Genomic DNA, 26,660 nt, shown 5'->3' with positions numbered 1-26,660 from the left:
ACCAGATAGATGCAGTGTTTCTTAATTTCTGAAAAGCATTTGACTCAGTACCACACCTACTACATTTATTGTCAAAAATAGGATCATCTGGGGTATCAAGTGAAATTTTTGACTGGATTGAGCACATTTTTGGTCGGAAGGACACAGCATGTCATCTTAGATGGAGAGTAATCGTCAGATGTAGAAGTAATATCAGGTGTGCCCCAGGGAAGTGTGTTGGGACAGTTACTGTTCTAGTTGATATTAGTGACCTTGTAGACAATATTAATAGTAAAATCAGGCTTTTTGCAGTTGATGCAGTTATCTATAATCAAGTAATATCTGAAAAGAGCTGCATAAATATTCCATCAGATCTTGATAAGATTTCAACCTGGAGTGGAGATTGGCAACTTGCTCTAAATGTTCAGAAATGTAAAATTGTGCACTTTACAAAACGAAAAAATGTAGTATCCTATAGCTATAATGTCTATGAGTCACTGTTGGAATTGGGCAACTCATACAAATACTGCATGTAACACTTTGTGGGGATATGAAATAGAATGATCACTTATGTTCAGTCATGGCTAAAGCAGGTGATAGACTTCAGTTCATTAGTAGAATACTGGGGAAGTGCAGTCAGTTTACAAAAGAGATTGGATAAAAATCACTTGTGTGACCCATCTTATAATATTGCTCCAGTGTATGGGACCATACCAGAGAGGACTAACAGGGTATATTGAATGTATACAGAAAAGGGCAGCACGAATGGTCACTGGTTTGTTTAACCATGGGAGAGTGTCACAGAGATACTGAAGGAACTGAAATGGCAGATTCTTGAAGACAGATGTAAACAATCCCGAGATAGTCTATTAACAAAGTTTCAAGAACTGGCTTTAAATGATTACTGTACGGATATGCTACAACCCACCATGTATTGCCCACACATGGAGGATCTTGAGGATAAGATTAGAATAATTACTGCATGCACAAATGCATCAAACAATCATTCCTCCCATGCTCCATATGTAAATGGAACGGGAAGAAAACCTAATAAATGGTACAATGGGATGTACCCTCTGCCATGCACCTCATTGTAGTTTGCAGAGTATGGATGTAGATGCAGATGGAGATGGAGAATGTATCAAGTCCTGTGTCAACTCACTCCTTTGCAAGATCTGTCTTCTTTAATATTTAACCAAATGTGTGAACTTCTTTCAAAAAAGTACTACTGTAAGCACACCCTGTGTTGTGTTTTACCACTGTATGAAACAACCACATTGATACTATCGAGCATGGGTGCGTGAACTCCGTGGGTTAAGCCATCATTGTCATTCTGTATCCGAGATGCATAAAGAGCTGTATGCCGATCAGATGGTGAGAGATGCTATCATTCATTTAGCTCTGAATAGTGAGATGCAAGAATGTGCTATCTAGTGTGAAAATCCATCCCTCTCCAAGGTTTTAACTATTGTACAGTCATGTGAGGTGTTGCAAGCTGCAGGTAACCAAACTGAAACTTGGTGTGAGGTATCAGCAATTCAACCCTCTCCTCCACACCAAGCTCCTGATAGTTCACAGGGAGAAGACATGGCTGTGGTGGCCCACATGTGATCTCAATGTCAAGGTGGCTGGCCTCACTCCCAGCAGCAGCCCGCAAAAAAAAAAGTAAGCAGGCCAGTAAACAACAATGTATGCGTTTCACACTCCCATCCTGCCCTTATTGTTTCATTAATTATGACCACTCAGACTACCCAAAAGGCTGGGCTACCTGTCATAATTGCAACAAAAATGTCACATTGCTTTGTTTGTAATGCACAAATCCAGCACAACAATCCTGATGTGGATATGGATGTAAACATTGCATTGGCTATTTCTGTTGTGCCAAACAAGCTTTTCATTGATGTTAAGGTTCTTTGTGAAGTCTTCCACATGCAAGCGGATACAAGAGCTGTGGTAACCTTGATGAACTCAAAAACTTATATGGACTCTGGGGCTCCCCTCTGCTTCTCCTTGTGTCGTGAAAGTTAGTAAACAAGAGTATTCCTATTCTCAACCAATTCTCTGCCCCAGTGACCTACAAGTCAGTAGTAGTCTGGTCACCTACATTTCTTGTTGTAGATAATGCATGTGTGGAGAATCTATGTGGATTAGGTGCTTTTAAGTTGTTTGGTTTTACCATTTCAGATGAAATGAATTTAGTGTCTGAACAAGCTGTATACATACACTCCTGGAAATTGAAATAAGAACACCGTGAATTCATTGTCCCAGGAAGGGGAAACTTTATTGACACATTCCTGGGGTCAGATACATCACATGATCACACTGACAGAACCACAGGCACATAGACACAGGCAACAGAGCATGCACAATGTCGGCACTAGTACAGTGTATATCCACCTTTCGCAGCAATGCAGGCTGCTATTCGCCCATGGAGATGATCGTAGAGATGCTGGATGTAGTCCTGTGGAACGGCTTGCCATGCCATTACCACCTGGCGCCTCAGTTGGACCAGCGTTCGTGCTGGACGTGCAGACCGCGTGAGACGACGCTTCATCCAGTCCCAAACATGCTCAATGGGGGACAGATCCGGAGATCTTGCTGGCCAGGGTAGTTGACTTACACCTTCTAGAGCACGTTGGGTGGCACGGGATACATGAGGACGTGCATTGTCCTGTTGGAACAGCAAGTTCCCTTGCCGGTCTAGGAATGGTAGAACGATGGGTTCGATGACGGTTTGGATGTACCGTGCACTATTCAGTGTCCCCTCGACGATCACCAGTGGTGTACGGCCAGTGTAGGAGATCGCTCCCCACACCATGATGCCGGGTGTTGGCCCTGTGTGCCTCGGTCGTATGCAGTCCTGATTGTGGCGCTCACCTGCACGGCGCCAAACACACATACGACCATCATTGGCACCAAGGCAGAAGCGACTCTCATCGCTGAAGACGACACGTCTCCATTCGTCCCTCCATTCACGCCTGTCGCGACACCACTGGAGGCGGGCTGCACGATGTTGGGGCGTGAGCGGAAGACGGCCTAACGGTGTGCGGGACCGTAGCCCAGCTTCATGGAGACGGTTGCGAATGGTCCTCGCCGATACCCCAGGAGCAACAGTGTCCCTAATTTGCTGGGAAGTGGCGGTGCGGTCCCCCACGGCACTGCGTAGGATCCTACGGTCTTGGCGTGCATCCGTGCGTCGCTGCTGTCCGGTCCCAGGTCGACGGGCACATGCACCTTCCGCCGACCACTGGCGACAACATCGAGGTACTGTGGAGACCTCACGACCCACGTGTTGAGCAATTCGGCGGTACGTCCACCCGGCCTCCCGCATGCCCACTATATGCCCTCGCTCAAAGTCCGTCAACTGCACATACAGTTCACGTCCACTCTGTCGCGGCATGCTACCAGTGTTAAAGACTGCGATGGAGCTCCGTATGCCACGGCAAACTGGCTGACACTGACGGCGGCGGTGCACAAATGCTGCGCAGCTAGCGCCATTCGACGGCCAACACCGCGGTTCCTGGTGTGTCCACTGTGCCGTGCGTGTGATCATTGCTTGTACAGCCCTCTCGCAGTGTCCGGAGCAAGTATGGTGGGTCTGACACATCGGTGTCAATGTGTTCTTTTTTCCATTTCCAGGAGTGTAGTTAGATCCATTGGTGTTCTGAGTTGTGCTCTTTGTGCTCTCATAGGTTGGGGTATGCCAACAGTTTTCAAGCACACATTGTCATGAAGCCTTCTGCTTGGCCTCATTTTTTCTGGGCCAGTAGCATTCAGGAAACAAGTCAAAGGTAAATTAGATCACCTTATGGAATCTGGCATTGTTCAGCCTACTGCATCAAGTGAATGGTCTACCCACTCAGTTATAGTAAAGAAACCACCAGGACAGTTACATCTCTGTGGCAATTTCAGTGTTTCTGTGAATGCAAAATCCATTGTGGATACATACCTGATACTGCATCTGCACGAATTCTTTGAAAAGTTATGAGGTGGTCAACATTTCTCAAAAATTGACCTGTCAGATGCTGTTTACAACTCCCTTTAGATAAAGAGTCACAACATATGTTAACCACTGGTTACCAGCTTGTGAAACTGCATTTTACACCCTTAAGACCATGTTTCAGTCTGTGTACTGCATATTGATGTACCAACTAGGCCTCCACTTAATCCTTATGATGGATGCTTCACAGTAGGGGTTGGGGGCAGTGCTTATGTCTAGATATTCTGATAGCTCCAGGTGTCCTATTGCTTATGCCTTAAAAATGCTGATCCCAGCTCAAACTAGGTACTATCAGATAGAAAAGGAAGCTTTGGCCATTGTATATGCTATGAAGAAATTCCACATTTTTCTTTATGGTACCAAATTCCACCTGGTCACTGATCACAAACCATTGTTCTGTCCTTCTGTGTTGTTGCCAGATAAAGCAGCATGTTACATTCAATGGTGGGCTCTTTTCCTTTTGTGTTATAAGATTCATTTCTGCCCTACAAATCAACACACAAATACTGATGTTTTTCCCTGCCTGCCAGATGGTCTGGACCCAGGATTTGATCAGAAGGAATTGCTTTGCTTCCACATTGATGTCACCACACAGCAGATGATTGATGTTTCCCTGTAACTAGAACATGGACTGCAAAGGCTGTAGTTTCAGATTACATTTTGAGGAAGGTCATAACATTTGTACAACATGGTTAGGTGGATTCACCATCTTCTTGTATATCCGATCCCCTTTCAACTTTGATTGTCTGTTGTGGATGGTGTTCTGCTGTTAGACGTGGATCACATGGCCTCTCAGGTAGTGACCCCATCAGTGCTTCATTTGGAGGCTCTCTGTTTATACATGCGGATCATTGAGGAGTATTATGCACAAAAGCATTGGCCCATTGACTCTTGTTTTATCCTGGCTTGGATGGTGACATTACCCACGTGGTTGCCTCCTGGTCACTGTGTGTGACACACCAAGCACTTCCCTGGGTATCATTGTCTCCTTGGCTGATGCCATCACAAGCATGGGACCATATGCATGTGGATTTCACAGGCCCATTTCTTAACACTTACTGGCTGTGTCATTGACCCATATTCTCATTTTCCATATGTCGTTCATTGTGTTCCCACTTCAATAACTTCCACCATAGCAGCCTTGTCCAAATTTTTTCACTCAGAGATTTGCTCATGATGTTAGTGCCAATAATGGTCCACAGTTTTCATTGCAAGAGTTTGCAGCATTTTGCAATTCCTGTGGTATCCGTCACATCCTCATCCTGCCATTCCATCCACAATCTAATGGTAAGGTGGACACCTTGCACAAATGTTCAATATTCAGATGTTGCCAACTCTTCATCCAACATTGCCTTAGATCGATTTCTCTCCTCACACTGTTTCATGCCATTTGGCAAGAGGAGCCTGGCAGAGCTACTCCATGGATGCCAGCTGAGGACAGTGCTATACCCTATGTGTCCTCCATTCAGGCATCAACCTGTCCAGCTGCACTGTGCCTCTTTTGGCTGGGTGTGGCTGTCTGGGTGCACAGTTTTGGACAATGCCGTAAAAGGATTCTAGCTGTCACCGCCAGATGCCAGAGGTGGCGATTCTGTGATGTCCGCATGGAGGACAGCCTCTGCTTGAGGCACCTTGATCAGCTTTGCCTTCGCTTGGATGGCTGCCCCCACCCCCACCCCCTGCCCACCCCCACCCCTGCCTGTCATACCATCACCTCCAAGCCTGTCCACTTCTGTCATCACATCACCTGCTGCTGGCTGCCGGTTCTCCACTCCACTCCCACACAGGCAAGAGCATCCATCCTCGGAGGCCTTACCAGCAGTTCCTTTACTCCTTCTGACACCACTGTCAGGGATTCTGTCACCTGTTCCTGAGCAACTGCCGGTACCAATATCATCAGCACCACAAGTGCTATCACCAGAGCCGATGTCCGAGGTTGACATGAAAACAATCCCAATGTTGGCAGTGTTGCCATATGGTTTGACATGGGAAGGTAGGTGCAAAATGAGTCTGCACCTGAACACTTCAGACCATATGCTCCCATTGCAGTATGCCACCTTAGCCAGAGCCCAGTGGATGAGAAGGACAGTATGGATATCTCAACAATCCAAGGAATTTAGTGACATGTGCATATACTTTCAAAAGGCTGTGCATGTGGCAGTGCTATGTTGTCTGCAGAGGGCACCTCAGACTTTTGTGTGTGTGTTTGTGTGTGTGTGTGTGTGTGTGTGAGAGAGAGAGAGAGAGAGAGAGAGAGAGAGAGAGAGAGAGAGAGAGAGAGAGAGAGAGAGATCACTCTCAGAGCCTGTCATGGGCCCCAGTCCATTTATGGCTAATTGAGCTACACTCTGCCTCAGTTCTCTATGTGTACTGCTACAGCTCTTTGTGTATGTAATTGGTTTGTGTGAATGTTACTTAAATACTGTGTTCAAGTTGTTAATGGTTTCATGGAAAAAAGTTGTGTTCGGTCTAATGGCCAGGTTATACTTATAACTAAATACAACAGTTTTTAAATTATTTCAGGTAAATGCTGGGATGGTCCCTACTTTAAGGTCACAGCTGACTACTTTTTCCATCCCTGGCAAGCTAGAACAGTAAGAAAGTAAAAGCCTGTTATATGAATCATGTTATTTTCTTTGTGCTTAAACTGTTAACATGTCCAATATCCTGGTAAGAGCAATCTGTGGATGAATGAAATGGAAATGAAGTTCCATGCTTATTGACAGAGCATAGGGGAACGATGCGGGAGACCTGCACTGCCGTAATAGGCAAGGTCCTAATGGAGATGGTTTGCTGTTGCCTTCCTCTGACCATAATGGGGATGAATGATGATGATGAAGGCAACACCCAGTCATCGTGGGGCAGGTGAAAATCCCTGAGCCCACTGAGAACCGAACCCGGACCCCATGATTGGGAAGCGATAACGCTACCGTGAGACCACGAGCAGCAGACTGTGGATGAATAAAACAGCAAAAACTGCTACTAGTATTACTGCTATTGCTACTGCTACTGCTACTACTACTACTAATACTACTACTACTACTTGAATCAGTGTAGCAAGAGGGAACTTATCACTAATGTAAAAACCAGGCTACAGAAGAAATACTATGCAAAAACAGCACTTGAATCAGCTGTAGCAGACTTGGTCTGAAAACAATGACAAATTGCAGATTCAGAAGAAACACCCATGAACTGCAGAATTTAATGGAAAGCAGGACAAACAAGAAGCCAGCAAAATAAACAGACAGAAAAAAACAGCAACATAGCATCAACAGCTGACGTGCAAACACCAAACACGTATGCAACACAAGTGAAATATTCTGCAAAAACAGAACCAGAAACAAACCTACCAGATTTGGTCTGGAAACAATGACAAATTGAATATACAGAAGAAACACACACAAACTGCAAAATTTAGTAGAAAGAAGAAGAAAGAGGAAGCCTACAAGATAAATAGAGACAGGATATTGTTTGACAACAGGAAAACCAGCAACACAGCACCTAGAACTGATGTGCAAGCACCAAACATCTTTGCAACAAAAATTGTGTGTCCACAAGTACTTCTGTCTAATAGAAACAATAGTTCTAAGAGAACAGTACTTAAACTGATAGTAAGGGGTACTCTAGATATTCTCTCAAATTCTGTAATGAAGATCATTCACCAAATTGTTAAGTCCCTATAGAACAAAGTATAAGATTTAAATACACTAATAATGCATTAGTTAAATGATATTTCTGTAATGTGTGTTTCTGTCTCCCATCAAAATGTCTCTTAGGTTGACTACTATTGTAGACCTGGTGATCACTACAGAACAGCAGCCATATTCATCAAGAATAATAGCTAATATTACCCTCCAAATTAGTAAGAAAGACTTTGAGATTAAATTTGATAACAGCCATTGTGGACTGTTTTCTGCCAGGAAATTTTGGGATATTTCAGGGAAAAATTTAATGGTTCCTAAATAATTACATGTGATGCTTAATTTTATGGTGATTTCAACATAGTTTTTCTCAGTAAATATAAACAGAGAGCCGCTCTAGTCAGGGTCATTAAATGATATAATGTTACTGTCATGGTAAACCTTGCAACAAGAGTAACACCAATCAGTCAGATAGCCTTGTGTCAAATGTTGACTGACAAAGAGAACTGTAAGTGGTCCATGAAACAGTATGTACAAGGCTCAATGACCATAAAGCTTTAATAATTCCCATCGCTATTAAAGGAGGATAGGTAAAAAACATTATAAAGGTCAAACATAGGATTTTCAGTGAGGGAAATGTAAACCACTTTAATTTATTATTGCCCAGTAAAGACTGATCTGTTGCCTTTGAAACTGAGAGGCTGATTTTGTAGGAAAGTTCTGGTGTCCACCTGGCACCATGTATGGGCATTGGTGTGTGTTGTTTTTTGTACAGTGAATCCTGATTCAGAAAAATTGTAGCCACACCTAAAAAAATGGCAAGTAATACATTTATTCTCAGACACAAAAATAAGACAAAGGCATTCTTGTCAGGTGTTCAGTCAGAATCAGGAGGCAAAGTCAAAAATCAAGAGAACTTGAAAATCAAATTTAAAAATTATATTATAATAAACCTTGCTCATATGGCAAATTTCTTCAGTGAATTTTTCTTAAATGTAGCAAGATCAGATTTAGATATGGCAACCTACAGCAAATATAAGCTTGGAAAACAACTGCAACACACCTTTCAAAGAGTTTGAAAAAATCACCCAGAGAGAGTTGGAAAATGAAATACTGTCTTTAAAAACAATGTTGTCTGGGTTTGATGAAAGACTCATTTCTGTAATCAGGAGTGTGTACAATAACATTTCACAAGCACTGTCAGATATTATAAACCATTCTTTTGTGCAGGGATGTTTTCAAACCATACTGAAATATGCTGACATAAAACCATTATTCAAAAAGGAATTGACAGAAGATATGGGGAATTCCCACCCTCTCTCTCTTCTGTCAGTCTTCTCTAAAGTGTTGAAAAGATTGCAGCAAAACAAATTCAACAACTTCTGACTGCAAATGACATAATTTTTAAAAACCAGTTTGGACTTCAACAGGTAAAAAGCACTGCAAATGCCATCAATGAGTTTTACTCCAAAAATAAGCTCCACATTAAATGAGGGTATAAAGGTCATAGGAATATTCTGTTTTCTGGCAAAAGCCTTCACTTCAGTGAACCACTTCCTATTTCTCCATAAATTAAAGATTATGGATTCTGGGGCACTGCTTTACAATAGTTCAGTTCTTACTTAACAGACAGGAAACAAAGAGTAACTGTAACTTCAAATTTAAGAAATGACTCCTCAAACTAGAAAACACTTTCCCAAGGTGTACTACAAGGATCCATATCAGGTCTGATTGGTAGGACTGGTAGGTGAAAATGTGTTTCCAGTGTAGGGACTGTGAGAAGGAGAGAAGGTCATTATGAGTCCATAACGACTGGATTTGAGAGTGGGACAAAAGGTAAGTCCTTTAGAAACGACTGATACTTCTGTGGGACTAAGGCTTCAGACTCAACCCAAAGCCACTGTTGAACCCTGCCTGACTCAGTTCATTCTGCCATCCAACTGTGATTCACCCCTACAGCCCCCAAATCACCTCATGTTAACATTCTAGAATTTCTTAACCTCAAACTTTGCCTCTGATCATTTCTCACATCCCTCAATATGAAAACTAATCTTACGCACACAGAAAGAACTGAAATCCACTACCTAAATTCTGATCTTAACCTTATAATGCTATCTGCCAACAAAGATTCCACCACCATGGTTCTTAACTGTAGGGATCACCTGGACCACGAGCAGTCAGATTTGTCCATATTCAAACCCTGTCACAGTGATTCCATTCCAGAAATCCAGCAGGATCTCTAGTCTTTCCTCAAGTCCTTAGGTCCATCCCAGAACCTCTCCCCTGAGTCTATTGCTCTCCTCACACCTACCACTTCTCACACTCTACCTTCAACGTGCTTGCTTTAATCCATAAACCCAACCACCCAGGGTACCCAACTGTGGTCAGTTACTGTGCCCCACTAAGAGAATCTCATCCTATCACTCATAATGTACCTTCCTGTACGAAAGACACCATCTATTTCCTCTACTCCATGGTTCCTGTTCCTTTACCACATGGTGCCCTGCTCATCACTACTGATGCTACCACCCTTTACACTAACAGCCATAATGCCCAACTTGCCACTATTGAACACTATCTTTCCCAACACCCAACTGACTCCAAACTTATAACCTCCTTGTTCACCTTGAACAACTATATCCTCACCCACATTTCACACGCAATCACCTCTGAAGGCATCATCTACAAACAAATTCATGGTACAGCAATGGGCACCTGCATGGCACCATCCTATAGAAACCTACCCACTGGCCATCTAGAGGAATCCTTCAAAACCACCCAGAATCCCAAACCCCTCACCTGTTTCAGACTCACTGATGATGTCTTCATGGTCTGGACTGAGGATGAGGTTAGGGCATCCTATCCACATTCCTCCAGAACCTCAACACCTTGTCCCCCATACAGTTCACCTGGTCCTCCTCAACCAAGCAATCCACCTTCCTCGATGTTAACCTCCACCTCAAAGATGGCTACATCTGTAGCCCCAACTGTATCAAACCTACCAGACATCAGCAGCACCTACTCTTCAATAGCTTCCACCTACTCCGTATCAAGAAATCCCTTCCATACAGCCTATTCAGCCATGGCAATAGCATCTGCAGTGACGAGCATTCACTCTCTAAATACACCAAGGGTTTCATTGAGATCTTCACAGACCAAAATTACCCTCCCAACCTTGTACAGAAACATGTCCTCCATGCTTTGTTTCTCCGGTCACATACTGTCTCCCAAATTCCCACCATGTCGCCAAAAAGGACCATCCCTTGTGACTCAGTACCACCCATGACTGGAGCAACTGAATCATATTCTCCACCAGGATTTTGACTACTTCTTGCTGTGCCCTGAAATGAGGAATGTCCTATGCACTACCCTTCCAACCCCTCCCACAGTGGTATCCCATCATGCACTAAACCTATGCAATGTCCTTGTCCATTCCTGGTCCCAATCCCTAGCCTCATGGCTCATACCACTGCAGTAGACCTAGATGCAAGACCTGTCCCTTACATCCTGCAATACCACCTACTCCAGTATGGTCACAGGCATCAGCTATCTGATCAAAGGCAGAGCAAGCTGCTACTTCAGCACTACGAAGGCTTCTATTTCACCAAACACACACTTAGGCCTAGTCTTTTTCCTCTCCTCTACTTCTCCCTTTTTCTGTTTCCCCTCCTCCTCCCTCCCTACCACCCCTTCCAAACCTTCCTGCTGCACGTAGTAGCTCTACCACATCCTCACCATGTCCCTGCATGCTCCCACAAGCAGCATTACACCTCCCCAAACCTCCTCTGCTATTCCTTTCCCTCCCCAACCCAGCCTCCTCCTCACTCCCACACCCACAGACTGCTTCTCACATCAGGCACAGTTGTTGTACAGAGTCCAGCCTTAGTGCCAGAGACAGTGGTCAAGGGGGGTGTGTGTGTGTGTGTGTGTGTGTGTGTGTGTGTGTGTGTGTGTGTGTGTGTGTGTGTTTTCTGCTTTAGAAGAAGACCTTTTGAAAGTACAAACTTATAGCTGTTTTTTTGTTGTGCCTGTCTGCAGCTCAACATCTCCTCTACGTGGTGAGTAGAAGTCAATCCTTTTCATAATACTGTCATTATCTGAAAGGTATCTTCTGTATGGGAATAAAACAATTAAGCAACTTGCCAAATGATATAAAATGAATACTGAATAGTTCTGCTTTTGAGAGACTAGTTACAGGCTATCTGTAGTACCACTACTTCTGTTCAGTAAGTGAATACATGAACTTCAATTTATGTAAGTTGTTACTTTTGTAATTTATAATATGTAGGCTTATGTACAATCTTATCTTTGTTCTTTGTGAAGGCTACAGTCAAGTCCAATATTGCATCGTACATTATACTACATATGATCAATGGGCTAAACAAATAAATATGCATTCTTTGCTTCATGTATATAACTTTAGCCTCTGTGCCAAAGTTTTGTGTGAGCTGTTGTGGTTCTGTGATCTTGTCGAAATCCATGTTGCTAGTGCACCTCCTATTGCAACTGCATATGCTCTATGTCAGCAAGATAACACTCAGTTGTGTGGTGAAGTATGCATAAGCTTTCTTTGATGTCCAAAGTCATTTATCAAATGTGATTGAAATATAGATGTTTAGCAACTTAATTTTCACTGTTCTCCAGCTATGATGTAACACACTTCTGAGTCATATGCATCCCTCTTGGTGTTGTAATTACCATAAGTGCTAGGCTTATTGTACCTGTGCTTATGTAGTCTAAGTTCAACATAGTAAAGTTAGCAGGAAAGCCATTACTTTGAAAAAAGTTGCTGTTTTCTCAGATATATAACTGCTGTTTATCAATTACTTCCAGCCTAATATTTACATGGCTACAGCAGTATTTATCAAAGAACAGTAGTTGTCTACATGCCGTGAGAACATAGGTCCATTTACAATGCACATTGCTATGTGTCATGCAGTTGATATGAATTTGCTGTGTCTAAACAGTTTTGTAAAAGGAGCAGCTAATAAGGTATTTTTCTATTTTATTTTAATTTTTTGCTGATTTTCAGTTTCCCTCTTTTTTAAGACAGAATTTCTAAAATATTTGTTCCTCATTACAGAGAAGCTCCCTAAATGTTAGCAATAAAGTGATCAGTATATACGTCTTATGATTAAGGCCATTTTTAACATTGTCTAAAATTTTGTAAATCTCACAACATGATGATTAAAGACAAATAACCTGAAAATTTAAAAATGGTGCAGAGTCTACAAGTGGTCCATTTAGCTTTGTACTGTGGTTGTGTAAACTGCAGTTCATCTGTAAATGATTTTTATTTTGTGAGTCTTTAGATGGCTGTCATGTATAAATAGGTACACAGTACAGTGGATTGAGTTTTGCATGTGAAGAAGCTGCTATGTTCATGATAGGGTGCCACACTTTATTGACGCCAGATCAAAACCAAAAACTCATTTTTGGTAAAGGAGAAGTTTCTGGTATCATTATGTAACTAGAAAAGAGATACTGACCTACTATTACAGTTTACCAAGGAATTCAGTAATCTTATGAAGGTGAAAATTCACCAAAACAGCAAAAGTCGTGTATTTTCTGTTGGGCATAATGAACAATGACTATTTCTAAAAGGGTTAAACAGCTACTCTCTTTTCCATTTCATCAAAAGTTGAAACAGAATTTTTTTTTGCATAATACTCATTTACAGTAGACATGCTCCTCATATGGCAAAAATACCTTCTCTCAGAGCTAATTTAAGAGGTTAAGAAATGAGAATTACCACAGGGGAACCAAACTGAGGCAAGGGTGTGGATGGAGTACTACTTTGAATTCCATTTCATGCCTCTTTGTTATTCCGGTGGTTAATTTGTGAGTAGGTGGTTCACTATGGTGAATACAACATATGAATTATACACTGAGGTGATGAAAGTCATGGGATATTACCTAATATTGGGTTGGATGTCCTCTTGCCCAGCATAGCAGAGCAACTCAATATGGCATGGATTCAACAAGTCATTGGAAGTTCCTTGTAGAAAAATTGAACCATGCTGCCTCTATAGGCATCCATAATTGTGAAAAGAGTGCAGGATTATGTCCCATAAATGTTCAAAATGGGATTCAGACTGGGTGATGTGGGTGGCCAAATCATTCGTTAAAATTGTCCAGAATGTTCTTCAAACTAATTGCCAACACTTGTGGCGTGGTGACATGGTGAATTGTCATGTACAAAAATTCCATCATTATCTGGGAACATGATGTCCAAGAATGGCTACAAACAGTCTTCAAGTAACTGAAATAACCATTTCTAGTCAATGATTGGTTCATTTGAACCAGATGACCTAGTCCATTCCATGTAAACACAGACCATACCATTATGGAGCCATCACCAGCTTGCACAGTGTCTTGTTGACAAACTGAGTCCATGGCTTCATTGGGCATGTGCCACACTTGGACCCTACCATTAGCTCTTACCAACTGAAATTGGGACTCATCTGACCACATCAAAATTTTCCTGTTATCTAGGGTCCAACCAATATGGTCACAATCCCAGGAGAGGCACTGCAGGCAGTTTTTGCTGTTAGCAAAGGTACTCACATCACTCATCTGCTGCCATAGTTCATTAATGACAAATTTTGCCATACTTTCTAATAGATACATTTGTCATATTGCCCACATTGATTTCTGTGGTTACTTAATGCAGTGTTGCTTGTCTGTTAGCATTGACAACTCTAATGAAATGCTGCTGCTTTTGGATGTTAAGAGGTCACTACTGTGTGGTCATGGTAATACCTGAAATTTGGTATTATCAGCACACTCTTGACACTGTGGACCTCAGAATATTGAATTTCCTAATGATTTGTGAAATGGAACGTCCCATATGTCTAACTCCAACTATCACTGCTTGTCCAAAGACTGTCAATGCCCATCATGTGGCTGTGACCACATCAGGATCCTTTTCCCAGAAATCACCTGAGTACAAATGACATCTCCACCAAACCTTTTACACCTTGTGTATGTAACACTACAACCATCTGAATACATGCATTTCACTATCCCATGACTTTTGTCACCTCTGTGTATCTGAGGGAAGATATTTATGGTATGTGAGGAGCATGTCTACTGTAAATGAGCTTATTGCAGAGTTGGAAACAATTCTCTTCCTGGAAAAAATGAAAAAAAAAATCTGCTTGAGCCAAATGCATGGAACTCAATGATGTTATTCTGGGAAACACATTTTCCTTTTTTGATGTGTTATCTGATAAGCTCCACATGGTTCCTGAGTCATACCAAATGATCAGTTCCTCTAAAACTACAGAGAGCACTCACTATGTTAAGGTTTCACAAAACCAGAGCTTCCAAGCTGGAGGGCTGTCAATGCCACAAGTCTTCCAATAATGTGAACTCTGAGCATGCTTCATTAACTACCATTTGGTGTGATGGTGAAATATTGTGTGTCATAGGAGATAGAGAACTTGCTCCATCTGTCTGGATTATGGGAACGATACAAACGTTTATAAAAACCTTCAACTTGCATGTCAGTTATATGTCAATGGAATTGATGCCTGTTGAAGTCATACAGGTGAAAGAAAGAAATTTCTGGAGAACCTGCTGCACTGCAGTTGTTTTGAAGTTTACTCACTTTTCAGAGGTGCTCACTTGTTGACTTGTATTTTCTTAGCTGCTTGTGGGAATATAATAATTGTCAGTTCAAGAATTTTAGCATTTACAGGATTGCTGTATTGCCCAGGAGCAAAACTGCATACTCAATGAAGTTGACTTCAGATAGTCCAGTGAGAGCATTAGCTCAGAAGAGACTACCAGATAGTAAAAGGACTCAGAATTTTCTTTGAAATGTCTTTTTTTTTTAAATTAAAAGAGAGGATGAATTATTTAAAATGTAATGATACTTTATGCAAGCAACAGTTTACAATGAATCATGAAAAATGGTTAATTACCAGTAAGGTGAACTGATCCCTAATGCCTGGGTGTTTGGAGAAATCTCAAAAGTAAGAGAAAACACAGCTATCATGATGTTGTCTGATGAAGGGTTTATTGACTTAAAAAGAGCTCAAAGAGGAGTTGAAAGGGGGCAGACAAAAGAGATGTGAATGAATATTATGAAATAACTTAATCCACAGCTCAATGAGACTGCCACATACATATTGACTTAAATTATCCACCACTGTTTGGACATGTAGTGGTAGATTTTTTGACTTTAAGGTGAGACCATGCAACTCCAACCAAATGTACTGTTCCAAATATTAGCCTTGTGGGTGGGCACAAAACTTGTGGAAAATGTAGCCAAGAGGCATACAAAGACAGACTAAGGTGTTAATCCCCATTATTTTGAATGAATTGCTAGGTAAAACATGTAGTTTGAAATCAAAACTGTTCAACTTTTTAAGAGGGAAATAAAATCTATAAAGTAATATGTATGAGATAAATACCTTATACTGAAATGAAAAAGATATACATGTCTCACAAACTGTTTAAATTACTCTCATTATGTGTCTCAATTGCCACATTGATAAAGAATTCCTACACATACCTATTTTGGCAGCTAAAGCCAGCATGAACACACACACTATCATGTGTATGTACAGCTGTGGACTTCAGTTAAATCAGTTGTCTCCTCCATACCATCAGTAAATGTTAGAAGAAAATATACCCTGATACAACAGGTTGGCCTCTCTGGCAGACCAAGAACAATGTAACAGTGTGTCCCCAATCACCACAGTCTCCACAGAAGCAGAAAAAAAGATGATAGAAACAGATTAATCTAATTATTTCTGAGTTCTCAAATTGCTCTACGCTGATTCCAAATCCAAATCAGTTGATGGCTCAAACACAGATAACATGGATGTTGCAGTCTGCCAGAGGAAATCAGCTAGTTCCTCAAATGATCTTTCTGCCACTGAAGTATGACTAACTTGATGGGAAGACAGGGGGAAAGGTAAAATAAAACATCACATATAAGACAGTTACAATTTTACAGTGGAACATTAAGGGATTAAGCATACACTGGAAGGAATTCAGACTTCTAGGACAGGCACGATCTTTAGCTCATGTTTACAAGAAACACTTTTTAAATTATACAGTGCTCCTCTCCTACAGGATAACAACCTTTGAAGGAAGGATAACCTCAGCAGGGAGAGCTAAAGGAAGATCAGATATCATTGTACATTATGTATGCCACTCTTCACCTCTGCTTCTCCCTGCCAACCTAGAAATTGCAGATGTAACAGTGTAAGTGGGTTAGTAGACAACTGCTTGCTCTCTTATGAACAATTTGATCAAGAGGTACTCTAACACTCCCCATCCATTCTTTCTCCATGGGGATTTTACTGCCTACAATAGGTTGTGGAGAGGTATCATCAAGTGTCCATGGCATCAAGCTCATGAGGACCTCTTCAATATGGAAATCTGAGTCATCTAATAATGAAGCAGAGATCACACTTCAGAACTGCTCCAACTGCCATTCATCTTTCACTGTGCTTTCTTTACTTCTTGTGTATTTCTCAGTGCTAAATGACTGATGATTTGCACTTCAGTGAGTACTTCAGAATTTGGATACATGCACCAGACAAATCAGTGTCCAAAATAAATTTACTCTGGTAGATACTATGAAAGGCAAACTAGGTGCTACTCAATAACTTTTCTTAGTCTGAAGAGAGATACAGCATCCAAGAATGTAACAATAATCCATCACAGTTCCCTTGAACAATAAACTTTGCCAGTGCTTAGAAGGAAGTACAGGTCACCTGGCCACAAGAAGAATAGGAGAGGTGATCCAATATCACTGAACTCCATCTATTGTAGAATCTTTGAAAAGATACTGCATTCAGGATTTTTTGTGGTGATGTAGTTTCTATAATGATGTCCTGGCTAAAAAAGCTGCACAATTATTCAGTGAGATATAGAAAAGAGTTCAAAGTTTTGGAAAGATTGGCAACTTTCTTTAAAATGTTCATAAATGTAAAATTATGCAATTTATAAAAAGTGGAACTGTAGTATCCTGTGATTAAACTATCAAATAGACACTATTTAATTAACAGAGATTGCAGTTAAGTGAATGCTGGGTTCTTGTTTTAAGCAGAAATAATTAACTTTTTACACTATATCGTACAAATAAAGCAGTTTCTGCATCAGTCACTTGTTTATTTTGCCACTATGTATTTCAGTGGTTCACACCATCATCTTCAGGTGGAGAATTGTTTATTTACATGGCTGGTGTTGATGAAGAGTACAGATGTATTTTCACAGTGACAGACCAAGGGAAATGTAGGCTATTTTGCATCTTTTGAGGGATGGTAGAGTTGTAAAGGTCTGCATACTATTGCCTGATGGATGTCCTCCCCATTGCACATTCCATTTAAACTAAAAATGTAAAGTGAATAATGAAGAGACTGACAACCTCGGGTTACTTCATTAGTGTTGTGACAAAGCGTAACTGAAATCGCTGTTTCTTCATGAGGGTGTTATATATATTGAATTGTAATTTATTTATGTTTGAAGCTTTAGTTTTCTAGTATTCAGTTTTGTAATACAAAGGAAACCTAATGCAAAAACTGAGAAACCTTTGTGTGGTGACCAAATTTAGGTAAACACTGGCTTGTTACATTATGAAGATTTTTGGGTTATTACAGTAAGAGTTTATTTTTCTTTTCTATGTTTAGTGACTTTGGTATATTCTTCTTTGATGTATGAGAGTAAAAGTCATATATTTTCTCTCAAAAGTTTTGCAAGTACTTGTAGGTGAAGACAATATTAACTCACAAGAGAAGGAACAATGTTACAAGTAAAATAATTTCTGGGAGTTTCCAACAATTTATAATGCAGATAACATATTGCATAACTGAAGAAAAAATAGAACCATCTGTAGAAAAAGCTGTTGTGATTTAAAATTTACAGATTTATCTAAACATATGACACCCAATAAGCCAAAACTATGCTCTTGAGGATTAGCACTTTGTTTCCCCAACACCATACAAAGCACCACTGGGGAATTTTAAACTGTTTATGAGGAATCTGGATTCCTTAATATGCTATCTATCAGACATCAGTGACTTCAACATAGATTACATAAAGGATGCTGATAGAAAAAGTGAACTGGAAACCTTATTTGGATCCTGCAATTTGATCTCAGTAATTAAATGTTCAACATGGGTGGGTAAAGACAGTGACACCCTAATTGACAACATTTCGTTCGGTGAAGCTCAAAGCAAGAAAATAACTGTATACCCAATAACAAATGCTCTCTCTGTTCATGATGCACAGACAGTTAGGTTGCTTACAAAACACTTGTGCAACACATTCTAGAGTAATGTTCATGTATGGGGGCCCCATACCAACTACAGGTATCAGGGAACATTAAAGGTATACAAAGAATGACAGTACAAACAGCTACAGGTTTGTTTGAATCATAGAAGAATGTCACAGAAATGCCAAGTAACCAGAACTGGCAGATGCCCGAAGGCAGATGTCAAATATCCTGCAAAAGTTTACTTACAGTGTTTCAAGAATGAGTAAAAGTGAGGAATCTAGGAATGTACAACAGTGCCATAAGTATTATTCCATTAGAGACTGCAAAGATAAGATTAGACTAATTAAAGGACACAGAGGCATTTAAGCCATCACTCTTCCTGCACATCATATGCAAATAGGATGCAATGAAATCTTAATACATGGTACATTGGGATGTACTCTGGTCTATGCATTTCACAGAGGCTTGCAGAGTATGACTGTAGAGTGTGACATAATCAGTATAATTCACTACACAGTAGATGCACCCATGCTAGAGTCTTCTGAATAGCCTTGAATGCAGCCTATAGCCTGATATGAGTAATGCTTCCTGCAATCAGATGCAGGCATGGAGCTCTCCAGAGGTTCAGATACAGACACTTTGCTTCAAACCTCCCAAGCTTTTAGGCAATGAACACCAAAACATGTATCCTGAGAAAAGACTTTGCAAGAATACCTTAACTTAATAAATCATTCCATTAAATCACTTACTGTGTGGAAGATAGGATGATTTCAGGGACAGTTAGTTACATAATGTGCTAACAATGCTACAATGTGGAAAATCATTCTCTAGATCACAAAAATAAACACTGTTCAGACCAGGTTAGAATATTTTATTCAAATCACCATTACTGCCAGCCATTATCTAGCATTTTTCCACCACCAAGGGACAGGCGAGATGAGTGATAGGAGTGTTAGTTTTATCTGCAACAAACTTTATAACTAATATTTCTCATTGTGAGAACCAAAAGTTCAAAAGCTGAACTACAACATCCTTCAACTGTTTGTTTGTCCACTGCTCAATAGTTATCTATGGTGAATTTGCCTGTCTTATACAACTGTTTGTATTCCATCCAGTATTTTCTACTATCATATTAATTTTCATGTAGTATGTGTGATAAAGAAATGAATAATTTCTGTGATTCTGAGTAGTAATTACTTTCTGTCTCTGAATAAATTTAGTCTAACTGAATTTGAAGAATCAAGATTTGCATAAAAGCCCTTTACTTGTTGCCTTATTTTGTCTGCTGAATCATATCACCAAACTCTTCGCATCAGTACCTAGGACAAAATTTCCATGTGAACACATTATTTTGCTTACACTTTTTATTTCCTACAAATGTAATTCATATCTTTTATCTTTTGCATAAGTTAACATTGTATGTTGCATATCTTTTTTATTCTGTAATGCTATAAGGAACAGTATATGGCAATCATAAACATATTCCTCATAGTATATGAAAATAAGACACTGTTTACAAACTTTACTAAAGATAGTATAAGTCATGGGAAAAACTGCAGACTAATCAGCATAAATTGTTGAAAAAGAAACTGATTCTAAAAATGACAGGTTAGTTGCAGACAGGCACAATGAAAAGACTATTACACATTTAGCTTTAGCTTTCAGTCAAAGCCTTCCTCAGAAAAGAAAACATACACACATTCACACAACCAACCACACCTCAAGCAAACATGACTGCCATCTCCAGCAGCTTGGACCAGAACTGGCATCCTCATCTGAGCTGCCAAGGTTGGCAGTCGTGTGTGCTTGAGGTGTGCTTGCTTGCTTGTGTGTGTGTGTGTGTGTGTGTGTGTGTGTGTGTTTTCTTTTCTGAAGAAGAACGTGGCCAAAAGCTAAATGTGTAACAGTCTTTTCATTGTGCCTATCTGCAGCTCAACGTGTCATCTTTAAAGTGGGTAGCAGTCTATGCTTTTCCTAATGCTGTTGATATTCCCACCTGAAGCTTCCATTATTTGAAAAATCAATTGATGTGTTCAAATGCAGGCTGCCAAAATATGCTACTAGAAAAATGAATTTTGGCAATTAGAAGTATTCTAGCATTCTAACAGCTAATCAAATAAACTGAAATATTACCTTTCCAAGTTCATCATATATTTCGAAACCATCTAGAGAATAAATCATGCACTTTGAAATCCAGCCATCACCTCTTACAATTCCATTATCACTGTCAAGAAGAGGATCAAAAAATGACATTGATGTTACAGTACAAGGGACTTGTTTAATTTCAACAGTATCTGCAGCAATTCCTGTTCGGAAGAAATTTTCCTTTAGTTATTGAAATGCAAAATTGAGAGATCTGAAGATATTTGTAGAAGTTATTAATCTATTATTGCATTGCTGTTACTGAGAATAATATTAGCATGCTCACTTGCAAATCTTTCTGGCTGTTACAAATAATTTAGGAGTAAAGGAAACCAATCATTGAATAGCAGAAGCTTTGAGTCATTGAAAAGCACACAGAAAAGGAAGGAAACTAGCTACTTTTTGAACAAATCCTTTAACGAGTTAGAGAACTGTGGTACCAGTGCTTTTTTTTCTGTACCATGTATTTTTCTGTGTCTAGTGTTTTTATGTATGTATGTATGTGAGATGAATACATGAAGCAGATTCAGAAGGATGTAGGTTGCAGTAATTACTGGGAGATGAAGAAGCTTGCACAGGATAGGGTAGCATGCAGAGCTGCATCAAACCAGTCTCAGGACTGAAGATCTGGGTGTTCACAGTAGGTTACTCTTCTGTCAGTGCAACTGTCATCCTTTCCAGCATATAATGAATAAGCTGAAGATTGGGACTCCTACGAGACATGGTTAACCAACATTCCCAGATTTTTTGCATGGGTGATGCAAACCTATTTAGCTCTTTCTTTTCTAGCTTTTGTTGTGCATTTATTGGTTGTTGTGCCAACTTGTGCCTTTGCAAGAAGCAGCCAGCTTATCATTTGATGAAATGTGTAAGCTTCACTCAACCTATTACTGTGGCAGGATGCATGTCATTGTGAGGTGTGCAGAATTTTACCATTGTCAAAAATGCCCAAACCAGCCTTACAGAGCCTGGGATGCAGAATTACATGGGTTGAGCCATCATTGTAAATTTGTCAATAGTACCCCTCACGAATCCTATGCTGATCACATGGTGCTTGATCTTATTATTTGTGTGGCCCCAGACAGGGAAGTCTGCAATAAAGTGCTTTAATGTGAGGCTCCAGTGCTTATGGATGTGCTCAATATAGCACAGTCCTTTGAAGTGACATGGACTGCAGGCGATCAGATTGCTGCATGGGGGGAGGTATGAAAGTTACTCAGTCAACCACTGTTAGGCACGCTGCAAGTGTTCATGATGACAGGGAAGCCTTTGCAGCAGTACAGCCTTCAACTCAGCATTGCATGGGGCAGCATCGATTGTGACCACAGCAGCTACATCACAGCAGTGGCCACATGCACCCCTTCCATCTTGCTCGTACTGCTTCATCCAATACAAATGTGCTATATGCCCTAAGTGTTGGGCTGTTTGAAATAAATGTTGAAAGAAAGGCCGCACTGCATAGTGTGTAACTCTTCAAACATGGTGGATGCACTAGTACCGATGGACATAAACTGTATCTTTACAATAACTGTTTCTCCCAACAGATTGTTTATTGACTCGTGTGTGTTTCATAAACCACTAAAAATGTGAGTGGACACAGGACCTGAAGTACTTTAATAAATGCACAAATGTATGTGGACTTGGGCTCTCCTCCCCTCACACAGCTTTCATGGAAGTTGGTTAGCTACAATAAACAGGGTATTCCAGTCCTAGGTCAGTTCTTCACACATGTTGTTGTTGTTGTTGTGGTCTTCAGTCCTGAGACTGGTTTGATGCAGCTCTCCATGCTACTCTATCCTGTGCAATCTTCTTCATCTCCCAGTACCTACTGCAACCTACGTCCTTCTGAATCTGCTTGGTGTATTCATCTCTTGGTCTCCCTCTACGATTTTTACCCTCCACACTGCCATCTAATACTAAATTGGTGATCCCTTGATGCCTCAGAACATGTCCTACCAACTGATCCCTTCTTCTAGTCATGTTGTGCCACAAACTTCTCTTCTCCCCAATCCTATTCAATACCTCCTCATTAGTTATATGATCTACCCATCTAACCTTCAGCATTCTTCTGTAGCACCACATTTCGAAAGCTTCTATTCTCTTCTTGTCTAAACTATTTATCGTCCATGTTTCACTTCCATACTTGGCTACACTCCATACAAATACTTTCAGAAACGACTTCCTAACACTCCTTTACTACTTTAAGTGTCTCATTTCCTAATCTAATACCCTCAACATCACCCGACTTAATTCGACTACATTCCATTATCCTCATTTTGTTTTTGTTGATATTCATCTTATATCCTCCTTTCAAGACACTGTCCATTCCATTCAACTGCTCTTCCAAGTCCTTTGCTGTCTCTGACAGAATTACAATGTCATCGGCAAACCTCAAAGTTTTTATTTCTTCTCCATGGATTTTAATACCTACTCCGAATTTTTCTTTTGTTTCCTTCACTGCTTGCTCAATATACAGATTGAATAACATCGGGGAGAGGCTACAACCCTGTCTCACTCCCTTCCCAACCACTGCTTCCCTTTCATGCCCCTCAACTCTTATAACTGCCATTTGATTTCTATACAAATTGTAAATAGCCTTTCGCTCCCTATATTTTACCCCGCCACCTTCTGAATTTGAAAGAGAGTATTCCAGTCAACATTGTCAAAAGCTTTCTCTAAGTCTACAAATGCTAGAAACGTAGGTTTGCCTTTCCTTAATCTAGCTTGTAAGATAAGCTGTAGGGTCAGTATTGCCTCGCGTGTTCCAATATTTCTACGGAATCCAAACTGATCTTCCCCAAGGTTGGCTTCTACTACTTTTTCCATGATTTTGTGTTAGTATTTTGCAGCCGTGACTTATTAAACTGATAGTTCGGTAATTTTCACATCTGTCAACACCTGCTTTCTTTGGGATTGGGATTATTATATTCTTCTTGAAGTCTGAGGGTATTTCGCCTGTCTCATACATCTTGCTCACCAGATGGTATAGTTTTGTCAGGAGTGGCTCTCCCAAGGCCGTCAGTAGTTCTAATGGAATGTTGTCTACTCCCGGGGCCTTGTTTCGACTCAGGACTTTCAGTGCTCTGTCGAACTCTTCACGCAGTATCATATCTCCAATTTCATCTTCATCTACATCCTCGTTTCCCAATTGCTGATGAAGTAAATTTGTGTCATTTCAAGTTCTGTATAAGCAGCTGGATTCCCTCTTCTCTGAATTTTCACCTCTGGTTTCCCCTGAACTTGGTTGTGCTACCAATTGTTAGGCCCAAATTACTATGAAAGAGAAGGCCTGCCCTCATTTTTTCTGGGTGTGGTAGATGCCTGTTGCATTGTGCGACTCTGTCAAGGCCATATTAGACCATTTGACATCGCTCAATGTCATTCAGCCTATTTCTTCCAGTGAATGGGGTACACCATCAGTCATCATTAAGAAATCAACAGGTAAGCTTCACCTATGCAGTGTTTTGAGTGTCACAACTAAAGCACAGTCCATGATAGATACATAACCTTTGCCCTTCTCTGATGAGTTGCTTGCAGAATTATCATGTGTCCACCACTTTTTGAAGATTGATTTGTCAGAAGCATAAACCCAGCTTCTCTTGAATGAAGCCACTTGGTGCCTTCTTGTTGTCAATACACCTTTCAGCCTATATTAATATCAATGCTCGCCTTTTGGCATCACTAGCATGCCTGCAATTTTTCAGTGTTTTTTAGAAATTCTGGCAGCATCAATTACCTCAATGATATCTTTGTTTCAGGTTATTCCACTGAAGACCACCTTAGAAATCTCTGATTGTTGTTTTCTGTTTTTGCAGTCTGCAGGTCTCAAGTGCAACCTTGCCAAAACTAAATTATTTTAGTTGTCAATTCAGTACCTGAGTTTGATGTTTCCCACACAGCAGTCAAGCCACTGCATCACCATATTGACGCAATTCCAGCTTTGCCATGGGCAACGTCCGTTAAGGAACTACAGGCATTTCCAGGTAAAGTTGCATACCACCACATGTTTTTACCGCACGTATCCACTGTTGCTCAGCCCCTGCATGCACTTCTGCATAAAAATGTGCCTTTTTCTGGTCTGCAGCTTGTAACAGAGTGTTTGCTTTGCTTAAATTTAAGCTTCCATCTGCCCTATGGCTGGCCATTGTTCAGCCTGGTAAGCATCTTGTGTTGGCTACAGATTCCCCTCAGCATGGTCTTGACATGGTGTTGGCACACATATAGTCCTAGGGTAATTCATGTAAAGGAGGTTTTAGTGACTATGCTCACCCTCAAGAAATTTCATGTCTTCTTTTATGGTTTTCAGTTCCATTTAATCACACATCACAAACTGTTGGTTGCTCTTTTTAGTCCTTTGGTTTCCATGCGAGACAAGGCAGCATATTGTTTGCAGTGGTGGGTCTCTTCCTCTCCCATTATCATTATCAGATCTATTACCGGCCAATGGTGCAATATGCCAATGTCGATGTCTTATCTCGTCTTCTGATCGGACCCGGACATGACGTTCGATAAGGATGAGTTGTTTTGTTTCTTCTTAGATACTTAGAACCGGAACATGGTTGATGGTTTTCCAATCACTAGTGCCACTATAGCATCATCCATAAATGAAGGCCCTCTGTTTTGTGCAGCACAGTTCACTAGAGAACTCCCCCCCCCCCCCTTGCCACCATCCAGGTCTTGCCTTGGATTCCTTGTGTAGTTACCTGTCCCTCCAGCAGCACCTTTTTGTGTATGATGGGATTTTCACCAGGTAATTCCCTGGGACTTCCTGCTTCTCCCTCCAGCACCACATTTTTGTGTATAATGGGGTTCTCTTGTTAGATAAGAAGGATGCTGCTTCCCGGGTTGTGATTTCCGCTTCCTTATGCCAGAATGTATTGCAGCTCCTGCATGTCAGAGATCACACGTCCGTATAGTTCACAGGCCCACTCATAGAGGCCACCTGGGTTGGCCTCCTGCCATGCTCTGGTGAGTCACCAAAGAAACGATATTATTTAAGTGATTGCAAATGAGTGCTTGGCTTATTTTTTAATCTGTATTACTGTTGTCCAGTCAGTGTGTTCAGTACTAAGGACAACCAGTACTTCATTTTATCTTATGTGTCACTCTATAAAGTACTGTGTTACATAAATCATGTTTGTTATTCTATACAAGAACACATACACGTCTGTAGCTACAGTGTGCTAGCTGGAACTGCAGTTTGCCTGGTTGACTGGAGTGAGGGATTGTGTCATGTGGTGTGGGTAGATGGAGAATGAGATGGGAAGCAGGAGAAGGGGCTGGGGAGGGGTAGTTGGCAGCACAGTAGGAGGTAGCCCATGTGTGGGATAGGAATGCATAAGGGAGAGCACACAGGACATGAGGGCATAGGTGGCAGGATAGAGGAGGGCGAGACTGTTGGGTAGAGGATGTGCGTGCAGTGGGTTAATGGGGAATGAAGCCAGGAGGATTATGGTAGCAAAGGATGTAATGCAACGATAACTTCCACCTGCATAATTCAGAAAACTGATGCTGGGTGGAAGGATACAGATGGCATGAATTGTGAAGCAGCCACTGAACTTAATCATGTTGTGCTCAGTTGTGCATTCTATCTCTGTACAGTCAACTGTGTTCTTGGCCATTCATGTGATGGCCATTCATTTGGTGGTCAAATGCTGTGCAA

The 26,660-nt window shown here is 40.9% G+C and overlaps 1 protein-coding gene across 4 annotated transcripts in view; it reads right to left on the bottom strand.

Moving 5' to 3' along the window:
• The window catches only part of LOC126161921 (cilia- and flagella-associated protein 300-like), a 144,165-nt gene that overhangs the window by 69,920 nt on the left and 47,585 nt on the right, over nucleotides 1-26,660 (bottom strand). For all 4 annotated transcript variants that reach the window (XM_049918091.1, XM_049918089.1, XM_049918093.1 and 1 more), the window contains one exon: nucleotides 20,990-21,162. In XM_049918091.1, coding sequence (XP_049774048.1) covers nucleotides 20,990-21,162 — 173 coding nt within the window. The remainder of the gene's footprint in view (nucleotides 1-20,989; nucleotides 21,163-26,660) is intronic.

The sequence above is a fragment of the Schistocerca cancellata genome, chromosome 2 (assembly GCF_023864275.1).
Source record: "Schistocerca cancellata isolate TAMUIC-IGC-003103 chromosome 2, iqSchCanc2.1, whole genome shotgun sequence".
NCBI lineage: Eukaryota > Metazoa > Arthropoda > Insecta > Orthoptera > Acrididae > Schistocerca > Schistocerca cancellata.
Note: the sequence above shows the minus strand (reverse complement) of the source record. Positions and strands in the feature narration are given on the sequence as shown.